Source organism: Atractosteus spatula, chromosome 20 (genome assembly GCF_055471065.1).
Source record: "Atractosteus spatula isolate fAtrSpa1 chromosome 20, fAtrSpa1.hap1, whole genome shotgun sequence".
NCBI classification, from domain to species: domain Eukaryota; kingdom Metazoa; phylum Chordata; class Actinopteri; order Semionotiformes; family Lepisosteidae; genus Atractosteus; species Atractosteus spatula.
In genome coordinates, this window is record NC_142725.1 from 18,239,757 (window position 1) to 18,257,879 (window position 18,123).

The 18,123-nt window shown below is 60.2% G+C and overlaps 1 protein-coding gene across 2 annotated transcripts; it reads right to left on the reverse strand.

The window, feature by feature from the left end:
* Nucleotides 1-744: 744 nt before the first annotated feature.
* LOC148817723 (uncharacterized) lies at nucleotides 745-17,983 on the reverse strand. Of its 2 annotated transcripts, XM_088938276.1 has the most exons (15): nucleotides 17,796-17,983; nucleotides 9,661-9,928; nucleotides 8,934-9,008; nucleotides 8,518-8,567; nucleotides 8,258-8,311; nucleotides 6,890-7,040; nucleotides 6,713-6,795; nucleotides 6,443-6,586; nucleotides 5,976-6,167; nucleotides 5,032-5,162; nucleotides 4,428-4,612; nucleotides 4,002-4,063; nucleotides 2,996-3,127; nucleotides 2,850-2,915; nucleotides 745-2,772 (listed from the first exon to the last, which is right to left on the reverse strand). In XM_088938276.1, exons 2-15 carry the CDS (start codon nucleotides 9,842-9,844, stop codon nucleotides 2,710-2,712), a joined length of 1,572 nt encoding a protein of 523 aa, XP_088794402.1. In that variant the 5' UTR covers nucleotides 9,845-9,928; nucleotides 17,796-17,983; the 3' UTR covers nucleotides 745-2,709. The 2 variants fall into 2 exon arrangements, with proteins under 2 accessions (XP_088794402.1, XP_088794403.1); XM_088938277.1 differs by lacking the exons at nucleotides 8,518-8,567; nucleotides 17,796-17,983 and having other exon boundaries at nucleotides 9,661-9,790.
* Nucleotides 17,984-18,123: the final 140 nt, after the last annotated feature.

The following is an 18,123-nucleotide window of genomic DNA, read 5'->3' on the forward strand; positions in this document are numbered from 1 at the left end:
TTGCATCTAGAACAGCGACGTGAAGTTATTACTGAGACGCTCACTCTGTGTTCCCCGGGCCTGGACAGGAGGTCACATACTGGACTGCAGCTCTATTGAGTTATTGTACAGAGGATTGTTTGTCTGATCCCAGAGTGTTTCTCACAGTGCAGTAGGAGGGGCATCTCTGTCTCTTTCTCCCCGCTGGCAGTGGGAGCACAGCCTGTCCTCTCTGGACAGCCAGCTCTGCCTGTGTCCAGGCTGTGGTCACTTAACCTGTCCTCTCTGGACAGCCAGCTCTGCCTGTGTCCAGGCTGTGGTCACTGAGCCTGTCCTCTCTGGACAGCCAGCTCTGCCTGTGTCCAGTGTCTGTGGCCAGGCTGTGGTCTCTGAGCTGAAAGACATGCACGCTGAAAGTGTTTGGGTCAGAACTCCAGAAGCGCTGAGAAACAGGACAGAGGGCAGAAAGGGCACCAGTTAGTGCTGGAGATTGTGGGCTGAGCTGAAACAAAATCTCGGGGTCCCCCACAGGATGTGGGTTCAGAACCACTGCAGTTCAGAATCATGACACAGTGTGGACATGGAGGACATACCCTGGGCAACTCATTTATACACACACCACACGTCACTGAGAGAACAGGCAATCGTCCAGTGGTTAGATCCCACAAGCCAAGACCACCTCCAGACTCACAGAAGTGGACGTCCTGCTGGAGAGCTGTACAGTGGCCTCTCCCGTCTATATCACCCAGACCCACCCACTGGAGCCTTCCTCTACAAAGCCTTTATTCCAATTGTACACAAAGATAGTGTGTAGAGCTCTATTAAAACATATGCATCTCAGTTAAGCAAAATATTACACAGGAGAGAAGAGTCTCTCCCTGTCATTGGACACACCCTGCGACACATAGACACACTCTCTTACACTCTGACACGCTTTCTTACACACAGACACGCTTTCTTACACACTGACATGCCCCACGACACACTGACACACTCTTACACACTGACACACTCCCTTACACACTGACACACCCTGGGACACACTGACACACACCCTTACACACTGACACCCTGTCTTACATACTGCCAGGCCCTGCACCACACTGACACACCCTGCGACACACTGACACCCTGTCTTACACACTGCCAGGCCCTGCGCCACACTGACACACTCTCTTGCACACTGCCAGGCCCTGCGCCACACTGACACACTCTCTTGCACACTGCCAGGCCCTGCGCCACACTGACACACCCTGCGACACACTGACACCCTGTCTTGCACACTGCCAGGCCCTGTGCCACACTGACACACTCTCTTGCACACTGCCAGGCCCTGCGCCACACTGACACACTCTCTTGCACACTGCCAGGCCCTGCACCACACTGACACACTCTCTTGCACACTGCCAGGCCCTGCGCCACACTGACACACTCTCTTGCACACTGCCAGGCCCTGCGCCACACTGACACACCCTGCGACACACTGACACCCTGTCTTACACACTGCCAGGCCCTGCGCCACACTCACACACTCTCTTGCACACTGCCAGGCCCTGCGCCGTGGTGAGGAGGCAGTGCCTGAGAGTCACACTTGGCCTGAATGAAAGGACACAGCTGCTCAGACCACGACGGTGTACGAGGCGCTTGCCTGCTCCTCTCGGGCCCCCTGGGCTCAGGCCCAGGATTCCACAGACTCTGCACGCTGGCTGGGAGTGTGGAGAACAGGCACGGATCCTTCAGGATACAGCCTTCCAGAACTCCTCATGGCCCAGACCCCAGACCCCCCCCCGACCCGCCCCCTGACCCTCTCTGGGGTCGGTCTGCGGAGCGCCTCCTGCAGAACCAGCACACCACTCCAATCGCACCAGGACAGAAACCGCAAGGCAGCAGCCAGGAGAATCTTAACAGAACTGCAGAACTGCCATCTTACCATGGATAACCAGGGAAACATTCATGAACGTGGTAATAAGAACTATAATAATAATGGCTACATCGTGTTCACATTATTTTGAAACCAGTTTCGGTCTCGATCCAACAGTCTAGAAGACAGAGTGCACACACCAGCGCCCCTCTTGGTACTTGAGAACAGGGGTTCGAGTCCCTTGCCTGCTCTTCCTCAACACCTGGATGAACGCGTCGCCCAAAATTCCCATTCCTGATCTCGGACACCGTGGGGCTCCCCTTCTGAGCCCCCGCTGGTCTGAGCTCCTCCCAGGGTGGCGGACTGCGTGTCTCTTCAGTCCTCAGCTGACACCCGAGAGCACAGCTCGCCTGAGCTAGAGCACACAGCCCCGACAGACAGCACCCCCTACAGGCGAAGGCGAGAGCAGCAGTGAGCGCTGTGGGCCGGTCTGAGGGGCTCGGAATCCGAACAGGCTGGAACCGTTTCTCCTCCGGCAGGATCAGCACTGAGGCCGGGTTCACAGGTAGTCCGTGTGGGCGGCCCGGCTCAGCGTTCAGGTCCACCAGGGCCCACCTGTCCCACGCATCCTGTCCAGCGTTCTGTCCAGCGTCCTGTCCAGCGTCCTGTCCAGCGTCCTGCACATGACTGTCAGCAGCCGCTGTCCAGCAGGGTGCAGGAACGGGCCCCGCAGCAGCAGAGAGACCCCCACTCGCAGGGAGCGAGGAAGAGGAGCTTTCAGAGCCGAGGGACGAGCAGAGGCAGTGAGGGGGACAGAGAGATGGGGGGTCGGAGAGACGGGGGGCTCAGAGCAGAGGCATCTCCAGGGATCAGTACTCTTCCTCATTCTCATCCTCCTCTTCAGGCAGGCCCTCCTGGTCCCCACCGCCCCCCTGCGGACAGAGACGTGGTCAGGAGGGTGATGGGCGAAGCGCTGATCGGCAGGCGAGGGAGACGGGCTGGTACATACGTTCTCGGGGTACCCTCTGGTGGACTGCACATGGGCGCCCAGGCCTGCAGCAGTGCTGGGAGGGGCCTGAGGGCAGAGAGAGAGACTGTGAGGAGCAGACAGACAGTCAGAGGGACGACAGGAGCAACACAGCGCAGCCGGCGTACCTGTCCAGGGGGGCGGGCTCTCTGCTCTGGCCCCTCCCCTCCAGGAAGGGGGTGGGCAGGCCACGCCTCCTCCAGCTCATCCTCGCCGTTATCGTTTGGGTCCTCAGCTGCATCGCCGTCATCATCAGGCATCTGCCAGGACAGCCTACAGTTAGAATCAGGACCCGGTCCCATGAACCCACAGTCCTACATCTGTAGGCCCACAGCCCAGGACCCGAAAGGACAGGAGGCAGTAAAAGAAAAGGAGTGTAATGAACTGTAAGTGCAGGTTAAAGATGACATTGCAATGGCTGAGAGTGAAGAATATTGCAAGCAGAGCAGTCTCAGGCCAGGAGTAGTAGTTCCACTGTCAGGAAAAGTGCCAATACAGTTCAAAGCCACAATAAGGACAACAAAACCAAACCAAGTGACCAACACAGACCAACAAGCTACATGCAAAGTTATGGAAATGATAATTAGAACTAAACTAGAGAACCACTTGACAGCAGGTTAGTCAGCTGTTAGTCAGCAGGAAGTTAGAGGAGACACTAACTAACTTGTCAGAGTTGCAGGAACAAGCAACAGGACTGATGGACACAGAGCACAGGGTATAGTACCTGTGGGTTTTCAGAAGGCATTAAGTTCGTCTCAAATCAGTTCTCAGACTGCAGGCACTAGCATTGAAGGAGATGCACGTACTTGAAATAAGACCCAGTAAGTGCAGGAAACACAGGGTACAGATAAGGATGAGAGCTCAGACTGGGGTTGTGGAGGTCTGGAACAAGCTGTCCAGCCAAATGATGTCCTGTCTTCTTTCATGAAACAGCATGATGAGGTCCTTCTATCAGGACAGGAGGCACTACTTTACACAGAGAGTGGTGGGAGTGTGGAACAAGCTGCCCAGCTGTGATGCTGAAGCCGATACCCTGGCTACTCTCAGGAAACAGATGGATGAGATCCGGGGGTCAGTGATGTGAATCACTGGCCTCCTCTCGCCTCTAACCCATGTTCTTGTGCTGCTGCTCACCATGGGCTCCTGAGCCACGACTCCCTGGCCCTGCGGCAGGCCCCCCTTCTCCACAGCAGCATCTGCAGGGACACAGGCAGACAGCAGGAGGCGCTGTGACGGGGAACGACACTCGCGGGTCGAGACAGAAAGCATGGCTAGAGTGGTCAGAGGGAAGGGGTCTTGATGACAATGGAGTCGATTGTGCTGGGTTATGAAGATCTGGGCACTGCTGGATTGTAGCAATATACACTGATCTAAACTGGACAGCACTGCACTGTGGGTTCAAATCTGGGCTTTGATGCTACAGTTGTACCTTTGATCAAGGTACTCAACCCGGATTGCATCAGCTTCATAAATGGGTCCGCGGCTCATCGTATATAAAGAGAATTGGTCTTTGACTGACGTATCTAGTTGAATAAAGGGGCCAAATGAAGAAAAACTTACCAATCTCCAGGTCTAACTCCTCTCTCCCACCTCCCTCATCCTTCTTCTCATTGGTCGTTTCAGGCACCGCCTCTTCTAGCTCATTGGCTGCAGCCTCCTGTTGGTGTTCAAACCTCGGGTTGTGATTGGTCCTTATGGACTCTTGGTCCTGCCTCAGGTTGGAATTCATGTGGATGCTGTTCCAGCTGCAGGTGATACACAAGCACTGATGGACACGGTGACCCCCTGCCCGTCACTGATGGACACGGTGACCCCCTGCCCGTCACTGATCGACACGGTGACCCCCTGCCCATCACTGATCGACACAGTGACCCCCTGCCTGTCACTAATTGACACAGGGACAGTCAAACCATCACTCACAAACGGAGAAACAGAATGACCCTCTAAGAGGACCGACAGACTTACTGCAGCACATTACTGACCAACACAAAATCAGACCACAGATAAGTGCTCCTCTCGCGTGAGCCTACAGCTTGTAGGACTTCGACACTTCATTCCTGCAGTCTTCCTCTTCCTCATCTCTCAATCGTCCTCTTCTTCCTCTCCACCCCCTCTCTAGATACACGTGACGCAGACGGACAGGAGCACAGGACCCCCACTCTACCTCTCCAGCTGCCCAACACCCTGCCTCTTCAACTTGGGCCCAGTCAGCTCGGCCCGCTGGTTTCCTGTGGCTCTGCTGGCCGGAGCTCTTCGGAGCCTCAGTTCCAGCTGGCTGGCAGCCACAGGCGCCACCTGCCGGAGAAAATCAGTTGTGGACGGACGCCCATCTCATGATCTCATGTGCTGCGAGGCAAGAGGGGCAGGAATACAGAGGAGGGGCAGCAGGGAGGAGATGTCAGTGTTACCAGTCAGAGGGGGAGAGCTGAACTGGGGAGAGAGAGATGGAGAGACAGTGTGAACTGAGCGAGAGGCAGGGTCTGTACAAACAGGGAGAGAGAGATGGAGAGACAGTGTGAACTGAGCCAGAGGCAGGGTCTGTACAAACAGGGAGAGAGAGATGGAGAGACAGTGTGAACTGAGCCAGAGGCAGGGTCTGTACAAACAGGGAGAGAGAGATGGAGAGACAGTGTGAACTGAGCGAGAGGCAGGGTCTGTACAAACAGGGAGAGAGAGATGGAGAGACAGTGTGAACTGAGCGAGAGGCAGGGTCTGTACAAACAGGGAGAGAGAGATGGAGAGACAGTGTGAACTGAGCGAGAGGCAGGGTCTGTACAAACAGGGAGAGAGAGATGGAGAGACAGTGTGAACTGAGCCAGAGGCAGGGTCTGTACAAACAGGGAGAGAGAGATGGAGAGACAGTGTGAACTGAGCGAGAGGCAGGGTCTGTACAAACAGGGAGAGAGAGATGGAGAGACAGTGAAGGAAACAGGTGAGCAGCCCTGTCTTCCGAAGCCATTAAATTGGTGCATTCCAGCCAATAATGAACTGACTGAGCTTGTTTAGGGTTTGAGTGAAAATCTCCAGGACCAGCGCTGTCTGTGTCTGAGCTAAATGCTGGGGAGAGAGAGAGAGTGCGGAAGAGACGGGCGAGTTTCGGATCAGTACCATATTCCGGTTCTGGATTTCGCTGACTCCGCCTTCTTTTTTCACATCTGTGTTCAGATCCCGTCTTGGCTCCACCCCAGCAGGAGCCCGCCGGCCAATCACAGCCTTGCCTTCAGAGCCTGGAGGTGCGGCCGAACCCTTGGCCCCGCCCACACCAGGGGCGTGGCTGGGAGGGAACGTCTCTCTGGAAACCTGAGAACACAGATGGCAGCCAATAGGAACTAACAAGACATGAAGGGCATGTGGTCTTGGGAAATGATATTCATAATGCCAGTGACCGTGACAGTGTTATGGCGAATATCTGTTAGAGAAAGACAGAGCTAACTTATTTAAATTCTTTCAATATAAAAAGAGTTCAAAATGTTCAAATAATGGAGTGTTGGTTAGGACCTCTGTGAATTCATTATTGCAATATTGTTAATGATAGCCAGTGTATCCACCGAGGTCAAGACGCAGTGACCCCGTACCTTCTGGGTGACGGGCAGTGGCTGCTCCACCCCAGGATGCTGGGGCTGCCCTCTGAAGCTGAGCTGGGGAGGGATGCCAGGGTCCTTCAGTCCAGGCACCTTCTGCAGTGCCTGTATGAGCTGCTGAAACTCGGCCACCTGGGTCTGAGGGAAGGAGACAGGCACGTCAAGGGGCAGCCCGTGGTGTGGACCCCGCTGTGGTGCAGTCACACAGACGGTGACAAGCACACACGCACAGCCCCTGGGCCTCTCCTGGCTCTGCAGCCCTACCTGAGCGCTCAGCAGCTGCTCACTGATCTCCTGGCGAGCCCGTCGCAGCACCTTCCCCTCCTCCTTCAGCTTCACCACGGTGGCTGCGAGAGAGGGGTAGACAAAACACAGCTCAGACCCGTGCTGCCCCCGCGGCGCGCAGGGAGGGCGGGGGGGCAGCGAGGGCAGAGCACTGACCCTGCAGGGAACTGATGTGCGCCTCGTTCTCCGTGCGCAGCTGCGCCTCCCGGTGGCGGCAGTCCTCCAGTGCGCGGCGCTGCGCCAGCTGCTGCTGCCCCTGCTCCGCCTGCAGGGTCCGGAACTGCTGCCGCACCTCAGCCAGCTGGGTCTGAAAAGCACGCAGCTTCAGGCACACCGCAGCGCCACCAGCACGCAGCTTCAGACACACCGCAGCGCCACCAGCACGCAGCTTCAGGCACACCGCAGCGCCACCAGCTCGCAGCTTCAGACACACCGCAGCGCCACCAGCACGCAGCTTCAGGCACACCGCAGCGCCACCAGCACGCAGCTTCAGGCACACCGCAGTGCCACCAGCACGCAGCTTCAGGCACACCGCAGCGCCACCAGCTCGCAGCTTCAGACACACCGCAGCGCCACCAGCACGCAGCTTCAGGCACACCGCAGCGCCACCAGCACGCAGCTTCAGACACACCGCAGCGCCACCAGCACGCAGCTTCAGGCACACCGCAGCGCCACCAGCTCGCAGCTTCAGACACACCGCAGCGCCACCAGCACGCAGCTTCAGGCACACCGCAGCGCCACCAGCACGCAGCTTCAGGCACACCGCAGTGCCACCAGCACGCAGCTTCAGGCACACCGCAGCGCCACCAGCTCGCAGCTTCAGACACACCGCAGCGCCACCAGCACGCAGCTTCAGGCACACCGCAGCGCCACCAGCACGCAGCTTCAGACACACCGCAGCGCCACCAGCACGCAGCTTCAGGCACACCGCAGCGCCACCAGCACGCAGCTTCAGGCACACCGCAGCGCCTCCAGCTCGCAGCTTCAGACACACCGCAGCGCCACCAGCACGCAGCTTCAGACACACCGCAGCGCCACCAGCACGCAGCTTCAGGCACACCGCAGCGCCACCAGCTCGCAGCTTCAGGCACACCGCAGCGCCACCAGCACGGAGCTTCAGACACACCGCAGCGCCACCAGCACGCAGCTTCAGGCACACCGCAGCGCCACCAGCACGCAGCTTCAGACACACCGCAGCGCCACCAGCACGCAGCTTCAGGCACACCGCAGCGCCACCAGCACGCAGCTTCAGGCACACCGCAGCGCCACCAGCTCGCAGCTTCAGACACACCGCAGCGCCACCAGCACGCAGCTTCAGGCACACCGCAGCGCCACCAGCACGCAGCTTCAGGCACACCGCAGCGCCACCAGCACGCAGCTTCAGACACACCGCAGCGCCACCAGCACGCAGCCAGAGATTCTCCTCACCGTCCGTCTGCTGCCTTTACACCCACGACTCCTCGCGGGGGCACGGGGCACACGGGGGGGGCACAGGGGGAAGACGGGGGGGCACGGGGGCAGTACCTTCAGGATGCTGAGCTGGGAGCTCAGGGCGCTGTGTCTGTTCATGGCGTCCTGCTGCTCGGACAGCGAGAGAGAAGAAGAGCTCGTTAAACTTCTCATTAAACATCTCGTTATAGCTTGTCAAACGTCTATATCCACTCATTTAGCTCACGCCCTTAAATAAAACACATTTTTTTTATTTATAATTTTTGTATATCTTCAATCTTAAGAATCCAGCATTTGCTTTGACTGGGACATCCAGTGTTGCTGCTCTTACTCACCTTCTCCTTGTTCAGGGATTCCTGGGCCTCCAGCTTGTAGACCAGGAAATCTGCAAGCAGGCAGGGAGACAGAGAAAAGACCAACAGAGCTGAAGAGAGAAACACACAGACACAGCAGGGAGGTGCTGAGATGAGACTGTGAGAGACAGGCAGACAGGGAGGAGAGGCAGACAGGCAGACAGACAGGGAGGAGAGGCAGACAGGCAGACAGACAGGGAGGAGAGGCAGACAGGCAGACAGGGAGGAGAGGCAGACAGGCAGACAGGGAGGAGAGGCAGACAGACAGACAGACAGGGAGGAGAGGCAGACAGGCAGACAGACAGGGAGGAGAGACAGACAGGCAGACAGGGAGGAGAGGCAGACAGACAGACAGGGAGGAGAGAAAGACAGGCAGACAGGGAGGAGAAAGAACCCACCTTCCTTAGTTTTTTTGTGCTCCACTCTCTCCTTCTGCAGTGACCTCTCCAGGCGCGAGCGATGTTCATACACCACTGAGACACAGAGGGACACAGCTCAGTGGTCAAGCTCAGGCAACACTCTTCACGCAATCCACACTAAGAAAGTACGCCTGAGGCAGAAGACAGATCTGCTCTACAAGCAGCCAGACCCAGAGTCTGCAGACAGAAGGCTGGGAAACGCAGGAATGGATGGGAACATCACTTCCTGTAAGTGTTGAGCAGGGAACAAGACAAGAACACTCACAGCAGAGCTGCCTGCTCTCACCCTGCATCTGCGCAGACAGCAACATACAAGAACACTCACAGCAGAGCTGCCTGCTCTCTCCCTGCAGCTGTGCAGACAGCAACATACAAGAACACTCACAGCAGAGCTGCCTGCTCTCTCCCTGCAGCTGCGCAGACAGCAACATACAAGAACACTCACAGCAGAGCTGCCTGCTCTCTCCCTGCAGCTGTGCAGACAGCAACATACAAGAACACTCACAGCAGAGCTGCCTGCTCTCTCCCTGCAGCTGTGCAGACAGCAACATACAAGAACACTCACAGCAGAGCTGCCTGCTCTCTCCCTGCAGCTGCGCAGACAGCAACATACAAGAACACTCACAGCAGAGCTGCCTGCTCTCACCCTGCAGCTGCGCAGACAGCAACATACAAGAACACTCACAGCAGAGCTGCCTGCTCTCACCCTGCAGCTGCGCAGACAGGGCCTCCTGCTGCTGGCGGTGTCTGGCGGTCTGCACCTCCAGCGAGCGCGTCGTGTGCCTCAGGTGGCTGTACAGCAGGGCGCCCGCACACACGGCCCCCAATGCCAGCAGGCACAGGGCCAGCTGCAGCGCCCCCTTCGGGCGCCGCCCGCACAGCGCTCCCATGGTGCTCTGGGGTGCTAGTCAGCTCCGCGCAACACTGACCCCCGCATGCCCGCTCTCTACAGCTGACCACACGCGAGTCCACACCTGGCGAAGAGAAGAGCATTACCAGCTAATTCACAGGAAAGGACCCAGAACCAGCTGGCGCTGTGCTCTAACCTGTGCTGGGACAGCTGGCGCTGTGCTCTATCCTGCGCTGTGCTCTAACCTGCGCTGGGACAGCTGGCGCTGTGCTCTATCCTGCGCTGGGACAGCTGGCGCTGTGCTCTATCCTGCCCTGTGCTCTATCCTGCGCTGGGACAGCTGGCGCTGTGCTCTAACCTGCGCTGGGACAGCTGGCGCTGTGCTCTAACCTGCGCTGTGCTCTATCCTGCGCTGGGACAGCTGGCGCTGTGCTCTAACCTGCCCTGTGCTCTATCCTGCGCTGGGACAGCTGGCGCTGTGCTCTAACCTGCGCTGGGACAGCTGGCGCTGTGCTCTAACCTGCGCTGGGACAGCTGGCGCTGTTCTCTCACCTGCGCTGTGCTCTATCCTGCGCTGGGACAGCTGGCGCTGTGCTCTAACCTGCGCTGGGACAGCTGGCGCTGTGCTCTAACCTGCGCTGGGACAGCTGGCGCTGTGCTCTAACCTGCGCTGTGCTCTATCCTGCGCTGGGACAGCTGGCGCTGTGCTCTAACCTGCGCTGTGCTCTATCCTGCGCTGGGACAGCTGGCGCTGTTCTCTCACCTGCGCTGTGCTCTATCCTGCGCTGGGACAGCTGGCGCTGTGCTCTAACCTGCGCTGTGCTCTATCCTGCGCTGGGACAGCTGGCGCTGTGCTCTAACCTGCGCTGTGCTCTAACCTGCGCTGGGACAGCTGGCGCTGTTCTCTCACCTGCGCTGTGCTCTATCCTGCGCTGGGACAGCTGGCGCTGTGCTCTAACCTGCGCTGTGCTCTATCCTGCGCTGGGACAGCTGGCGCTGTTCTCTCACCTGCGCTGTGCTCTATCCTGCGCTGGGACAGCTGGCGCTGTGCTCTCACCTGCGCTGGGACAGCTGGCGCTGTGCTCTAACCTGCGCTGTGCTCTATCCTGCGCTGGGACAGCTGGCGCTGTGCTCTATCCTGCGCTGGGACAGCTGGCGCTGTGCTCTAACCTGCGCTGGGACAGCTGGCGCTGTGCTCTAACCTGCCCTGTGCTCTATCCTGCGCTGGGACAGCTGGCGCTGTTCTCTCACCTGCGCTGTGCTCTATCCTGCGCTGGGACAGCTGGCGCTGTGCTCTAACCTGCGCTGTGCTCTATCCTGCGCTGGGACAGCTGGCGCTGTGCTCTAACCTGCGCTGGGACAGCTGGCGCTGTGCTCTAACCTGCGCTGGGACAGCTGGCGCTGTGCTCTATCCTGCGCTGGGACAGCTGGCGCTGTGCTCTAACCTGCGCTGGGACAGCTGGCGCTGTTCTCTCACCTGCGCTGTGCTCTATCCTGCGCTGGGACAGCTGGCGCTGTGCTCTAACCTGCGCTGGGACAGTTGGCGCTGTGCTCTATCCTGCGCTGGGACAGCTGGCGCTGTGCTCTATCCTGCGCTGGGACAGCTGGCGCTGTGCTCTAACCTGCGCTGTGCTCTAACCTGCGCTGGGACAGCTGGCGCTGTGCTCTAACCTGCGCTGTGCTCTATCCTGCGCTGGGACAGCTGGCGCTGTGCTCTAACCTGCGCTGGGACAGTTGGCGCTGTGCTCTATCCTGCGCTGGGACAGCTGGCGCTGTGCTCTAACCTGCGCTGTGCTCTATCCTGCGCTGGGACAGCTGGCGCTGTGCTCTAACCTGCGCTGGGACAGCTGGCGCTGTGCTCTAACCTGCGCTGTGCTCTATCCTGCGCTGGGACAGCTGGCGCTGTGCTCTAACCTGCGCTGGGACAGTTGGCGCTGTGCTCTATCCTGCGCTGGGACAGCTGGCGCTGTGCTCTAACCTGCGCTGTGCTCTAACCTGCGCTGGGACAGCTGGCGCTGTGCTCTAACCTGCGCTGGGACAGCTGGCGCTGTGCTCTAACCTGCGCTGTGCTCTAACCTGCGCTGGGACAGCTGGCGCTGTGCTCTAACCTGCGCTGTGCTCTATCCTGCGCTGTGCTCTAACCTGCGCTGTGCTCTAACCTGCGCTGGGACAGCTGGCGCTGTGCTCTAACCTGCGCTGTGCTCTATCCTGCGCTGTGCTCTCACCTGCGCTGTGCTCTATCCTGCGCTGGGACAGCTGGCGCTGTGCTCTAACCTGCGCTGGGACAGCTGGCGCTGTGCTCTATCCTGCGCTGGGACAGCTGGCGCTGTGCTCTAACCTGCGCTGGGACAGCTGGCGCTGTGCTCTATCCTGCGCTGTGCTCTAACCTGCGCTGGGACAGCTGGCGCTGTGCTCTAACCTGCGCTGGGACAGCTGGCGCTGTGCTCTAACCTGCCCTGTGCTCTAACCTGCGCTGTGCTCTAACCTGCGCTGGGACAGCTGGCGCTGTGCTCTAACCTGCGCTGTGCTCTATCCTGCGCTGTGCTCTATCCTGCGCTGGGACAGCTGGCGCTGTGCTCTAACCTGCGCTGTGCTCTATCCTGCGCTGGGACAGCTGGCGCTGTGCTCTAACCTGCGCTGTGCTCTATCCTGCGCTGTGCTCTATCCTGCGCTGGGACAGCTGGCGCTGTGCTCTAACCTGCGCTGTGCTCTATCCTGCGCTGGGACAGCTGGCGCTGTGCTCTAACCTGCGCTGGGACAGCTGGCGCTGTGCTCTAACCTGCGCTGTGCTCTATCCTGCGCTGGGACAGCTGGTGCTGTGCTCTAACCTGCGCTGTGCTCTATCCTGCGCTGGGACAGCTGGCGCTGTGCTCTAACCTGCGCTGGGACAGCTGGCGCTGTTCTCTCACCTGCGCTGTGCTCTATCCTGCGCTGGGACAGCTGGCGCTGTGCTCTATCCTGCGCTGGGACAGCTGGCGCTGTGCTCTAACCTGCGCTGTGCTCTATCCTGCGCTGGGACAGCTGGCGCTGTGCTCTAACCTGCGCTGTGCTCTAACCTGCGCTGGGACAGCTGGCGCTGTGCTCTAACCTGCCCTGTGCTCTATCCTGCGCTGGGACAGCTGGCGCTGTGCTCTATCCTGCGCTGGGACAGCTGGCGCTGTGCTCTAACCTGCGCTGTGCTCTATCCTGCGCTGGGACAGCTGGCGCTGTGCTCTAACCTGCGCTGTGCTCTAACCTGCGCTGGGACAGCTGGCGCTGTGCTCTAACCTGCCCTGTGCTCTAACCTGCGCTGGGACAGCTGGCGCTGTGCTCTATCCTGCGCTGTGCTCTATCCTGCGCTGGGACAGCTGGCGCTGTGCTCTAACCTGCCCTGTGCTCTATCCTGCGCTGGGACAGCTGGCGCTGTGCTCTAACCTGCGCTGTGCTCTATCCTGCGCTGGGACAGCTGGCGCTGTGCTCTATCCTGCGCTGTGCTCTAACCTGCGCTGGGACAGCTGGCGCTGTTCTCTCACCTGCGCTGTGCTCTCACCTGCGCTGGGACAGCTGGCGCTGTGCTCTAACCTGCGCTGGGACAGCTGGCGCTGTTCTCTCACCTGCGCTGTGCTCTATCCTGCGCTGGGACAGCTGGCGCTGTGCTCTCACCTGCGCTGGGACAGCTGGCGCTGTGCTCTAACCTGCGCTGGGACAGCTGGCGCTGTTCTCTCACCTGCGCTGTGCTCTATCCTGCGCTGGGACAGCTGGCGCTGTGCTCTAACCTGCGCTGGGACAGCTGGCGCTGTGCTCTATCCTGCCCTGTGCTCTAACCTGCGCTGTGCTCTAACCTGCGCTGGGACAGCTGGCGCTGTGCTCTAACCTGCGCTGGGACAGCTGGCGCTGTGCTCTAACCTGCGCTGTGCTCTAACCTGCGCTGTGCTCTATCCTGCGCTGGGACAGCTGGCGCTGTTCTCTCACCTGCGCTGTGCTCTAACCTGCGCTGGGACAGCTGGCGCTGTGCTCTAACCTGCGCTGGGACAGCTGGCGCTGTGCTCTAACCTGCGCTGTGCTCTATCCTGCGCTGTGCTCTATCCTGCCCTGTGCTCTATCCTGCGCTGTGCTCTAACCTGCGCTGGGACAGCTGGCGCTGTGCTCTAACCTGCGCTGGGACAGCTGGCGCTGTGCTCTATCCTGCCCTGTGCTCTAACCTGCGCTGTGCTCTAACCTGCGCTGGGACAGCTGGCGCTGTGCTCTAACCTGCGCTGGGACAGCTGGCGCTGTGCTCTAACCTGCGCTGTGCTCTAACCTGCGCTGTGCTCTATCCTGCGCTGGGACAGCTGGCGCTGTGCTCTAACCTGCGCTGTGCTCTATCCTGCGCTGTGCTCTATCCTGCCCTGTGCTCTAACCTGCGCTGTGCTCTATCCTGCGCTGGGACAGCTGGCGCTGTGCTCTAACCTGCCCTGTGCTCTAACCTGCGCTGTGCTCTAACCTGCGCTGGGACAGCTGGCGCTGTGCTCTAACCTGCGCTGTGCTCTAACCTGCGCTGGGACAGCTGGCGCTGTGCTCTATCCTGCGCTGTGCTCTAACCTGCGCTGTGCTCTATCCTGCGCTGTGCTCTAACCTGCGCTGTGCTCTATCCTGCGCTGGGACAGCTGGCGCTGTTCTCTCACCTGCGCTGGGACAGCTGGCGCTGTGCTCTATCCTGCGCTGTGCTCTAACCTGCGCTGTGCTCTATCCTGCGCTGTGCTCTAACCTGCGCTGTGCTCTATCCTGCGCTGGGACAGCTGGCGCTGTGCTCTAACCTGCGCTGGGACAGCTGGCGCTGTGCTCTAACCTGCGCTGTGCTCTAACCTGCCCTGTGCTCTAACCTGCGCTGTGCTCTAACCTGCGCTGTGCTCTCACCTGCGCTGTGCTCTATCCTGCGCTGTGCTCTAACCTGCGCTGTGCTCTATCCTGCGCTGGGACAGCTGGCGCTGTGCTCTAACCTGCGCTGGGACAGCTGGCGCTGTGCTCTAACCTGCGCTGTGCTCTAACCTGCCCTGTGCTCTAACCTGCGCTGTGCTCTAACCTGCGCTGTGCTCTCACCTGCGCTGTGCTCTATCCTGCGCTGTGCTCTAACCTGCGCTGTGCTCTATCCTGCGCTGGGACAGCTGGCGCTGTGCTCTAACCTGCGCTGTGCTCTATCCTGCGCTGGGACAGCTGGCGCTGTGCTCTATCCTGCGCTGGGACAGCTGGCGCTGTGCTCTAACCTGCGCTGGGACAGCTGGCGCTGTGCTCTATCCTGCGCTGGGACAGCTGGCGCTGTGCTCTAACCTGCGCTGGGACAGCTGGCGCTGTGCTCTATCCTGCGCTGGGACAGCTGGCGCTGTGCTCTAACCTGCGCTGGGACAGCTGGCGCTGTGCTCTATCCTGCGCTGTGCTCTAACCTGCGCTGGGACAGCTGGCGCTGTGCTCTATCCTGCGCTGTGCTCTATCCTGCGCTGGGACAGCTGGCGCTGTTCTCTCACCTGCGCTGTGCTCTATCCTGCGCTGGGACAGCTGGCGCTGTGCTCTAACCTGCGCTGTGCTCTATCCTGCGCTGGGACAGCTGGCGCTGTGCTCTAACCTGCGCTGGGACAGCTGGCGCTGTGCTCTATCCTGCGCTGGGACAGCTGGCGCTGTGCTCTAACCTGCGCTGGGACAGCTGGCGCTGTGCTCTATCCTGCGCTGTGCTCTAACCTGCGCTGGGACAGCTGGCGCTGTTCTCTCACCTGCGCTGTGCTCTATCCTGCGCTGGGACAGCTGGCGCTGTGCTCTAACCTGCGCTGTGCTCTATCCTGCGCTGGGACAGCTGGCGCTGTGCTCTAACCTGCGCTGGGACAGCTGGCGCTGTGCTCTATCCTGCGCTGGGACAGCTGGCGCTGTGCTCTAACCTGCGCTGGGACAGCTGGCGCTGTGCTCTAACCTGCGCTGGGACAGCTGGCGCTGTGCTCTAACCTGCGCTGGGACAGCTGGCGCTGTGCTCTATCCTGCGCTGTGCTCTAACCTGCGCTGGGACAGCTGGCGCTGTGCTCTATCCTGCGCTGGGACAGCTGGCGCTGTGCTCTAACCTGCGCTGTGCTCTATCCTGCGCTGGGACAGCTGGCGCTGTTCTCTCACCTGCGCTGTGCTCTATCCTGCGCTGGGACAGCTGGCGCTGTGCTCTAACCTGCGCTGTGCTCTATCCTGCGCTGGGACAGCTGGCGCTGTGCTCTAACCTGCGCTGTGCTCTAACCTGCGCTGGGACAGCTGGCGCTGTGCTCTATCCTGCGCTGGGACAGCTGGCGCTGTGCTCTAACCTGCGCTGTGCTCTATCCTGCGCTGGGACAGCTGGCGCTGTTCTCTCACCTGCGCTGTGCTCTAACCTGCGCTGGGACAGCTGGCGCTGTGCTCTATCCTGCGCTGGGACAGCTGGCGCTGTGCTCTAACCTGCGCTGGGACAGCTGGCGCTGTGCTCTATCCTGCGCTGGGACAGCTGGCGCTGTGCTCTAACCTGCGCTGGGACAGCTGGCGCTGTGCTCTAACCTGCGCTGTGCTCTAACCTGCGCTGGGACAGCTGGCGCTGTGCTCTAACCTGCGCTGTGCTCTATCCTGCGCTGTGCTCTATCCTGCGCTGGGACAGCTGGCGCTGTGCTCTATCCTGCGCTGGGACAGCTGGCGCTGTGCTCTAACCTGCGCTGTGCTCTATCCTGCGCTGGGACAGCTGGCGCTGTGCTCTAACCTGCGCTGTGCTCTATCCTGCGCTGGGACAGCTGGCGCTGTGCTCTAACCTGCGCTGGGACAGCTGGCGCTGTGCTCTATCCTGCGCTGGGACAGCTGGCGCTGTGCTCTAACCTGCGCTGGGACAGCTGGCGCTGTGCTCTAACCTGCGCTGGGACAGCTGGCGCTGTGCTCTATCCTGCGCTGTGCTCTAACCTGCGCTGGGACAGCTGGCGCTGTGCTCTATCCTGCGCTGGGACAGCTGGCGCTGTGCTCTAACCTGCGCTGTGCTCTATCCTGCGCTGGGACAGCTGGCGCTGTTCTCTCACCTGCGCTGTGCTCTATCCTGCGCTGGGACAGCTGGCGCTGTGCTCTAACCTGCGCTGTGCTCTATCCTGCGCTGGGACAGCTGGCGCTGTGCTCTAACCTGCGCTGTGCTCTAACCTGCGCTGGGACAGCTGGCGCTGTGCTCTATCCTGCGCTGGGACAGCTGGCGCTGTGCTCTAACCTGCGCTGTGCTCTATCCTGCGCTGGGACAGCTGGCGCTGTTCTCTCACCTGCGCTGTGCTCTAACCTGCGCTGGGACAGCTGGCGCTGTGCTCTATCCTGCGCTGGGACAGCTGGCGCTGTGCTCTAACCTGCGCTGGGACAGCTGGCGCTGTGCTCTATCCTGCGCTGGGACAGCTGGCGCTGTGCTCTAACCTGCGCTGGGACAGCTGGCGCTGTGCTCTAACCTGCGCTGGGACAGCTGGCGCTGTGCTCTAACCTGCGCTGTGCTCTATCCTGCGCTGTGCTCTAACCTGCGCTGGGACAGCTGGCGCTGTTCTCTCACCTGCGCTGTGCTCTAACCTGCGCTGGGACAGCTGGCGCTGTGCTCTAACCTGCGCTGTGCTCTATCCTGCGCTGGGACAGCTGGCGCTGTGCTCTAACCTGCGCTGTGCTCTCACCTGCGCTGGGACAGCTGGCCCTGTGCTCTATCCTGCGCTGGGACAGCTGGCGCTGTGCTCTAACCTGCGCTGTGCTCTCACCTGCGCTGGGACAGCTGGCCCTGTGCTCTATCCTGCGCTGTGCTCTAACCTGCGCTGTGCTCTAACCTGCCCTGTGCTCTATCCTGCGCTGGGACAGCTGGAGCAAAAGGATCGTGAGCCCCATGAACCCACAACCTTTCAATTGAACTGCAAAATCCGAAGAACTAGAAACAAGTTACAACCACAACAGATACAGCGCGTACAGCCGCAGGACCTTCACCCTCACATCAGCACGCACGAAGCAGGACAGTCGGACACAGACACGGGCGTTACCAGTCCGTAAACTCTTCACCCCGTCGCGCTGTCGATAATCTGAACTTATACTGCTCAGCTAAGCAGCGTCCAGCCGAACCCCTTTACTTTCCCCTCTGCGTTCAGGACCGGTGCCGGGGCTCGGTTCCCCGTTAGGCGTTCAGGACCGGTGCCGGGGCTCGGCTCCTCGCTGGGCGATCAGGACCGGTACCGGGGCTCGCGGGTCCGGTTGTTGTGAAGTTCGGGCAGGAGGCGTGTCTGAGAGCCTCGAGGGCGCAGGAAGCTCTGTGCGCGGGGGGGCAGGAAACCGCCTCACGGCTATCCCGCTGCCCGCGAGCGGGTCGCACTT

Bases quoted from the DNA above. Each gene is read 5' to 3' on its own strand.
- LOC148817723 (XM_088938276.1), bottom strand. From the start codon at position 9,844: ATGGGAGCGCTGTGCGGGCGGCGCCCGAAGGGGGCGCTGCAGCTGGCC. The intron at 5,163-5,975 runs GTACTGATCCGA...TTTCTCCGGCAG, and splicing joins AAATCCAGAACCGGAATATG to GTGGCGCCTGTGGCTGCCAG. The intron at 2,773-2,849 runs GTATGTACCAGC...CTCTGTCCGCAG, and splicing joins CCAGAGGGTACCCCGAGAAC to GGGGGCGGTGGGGACCAGGA.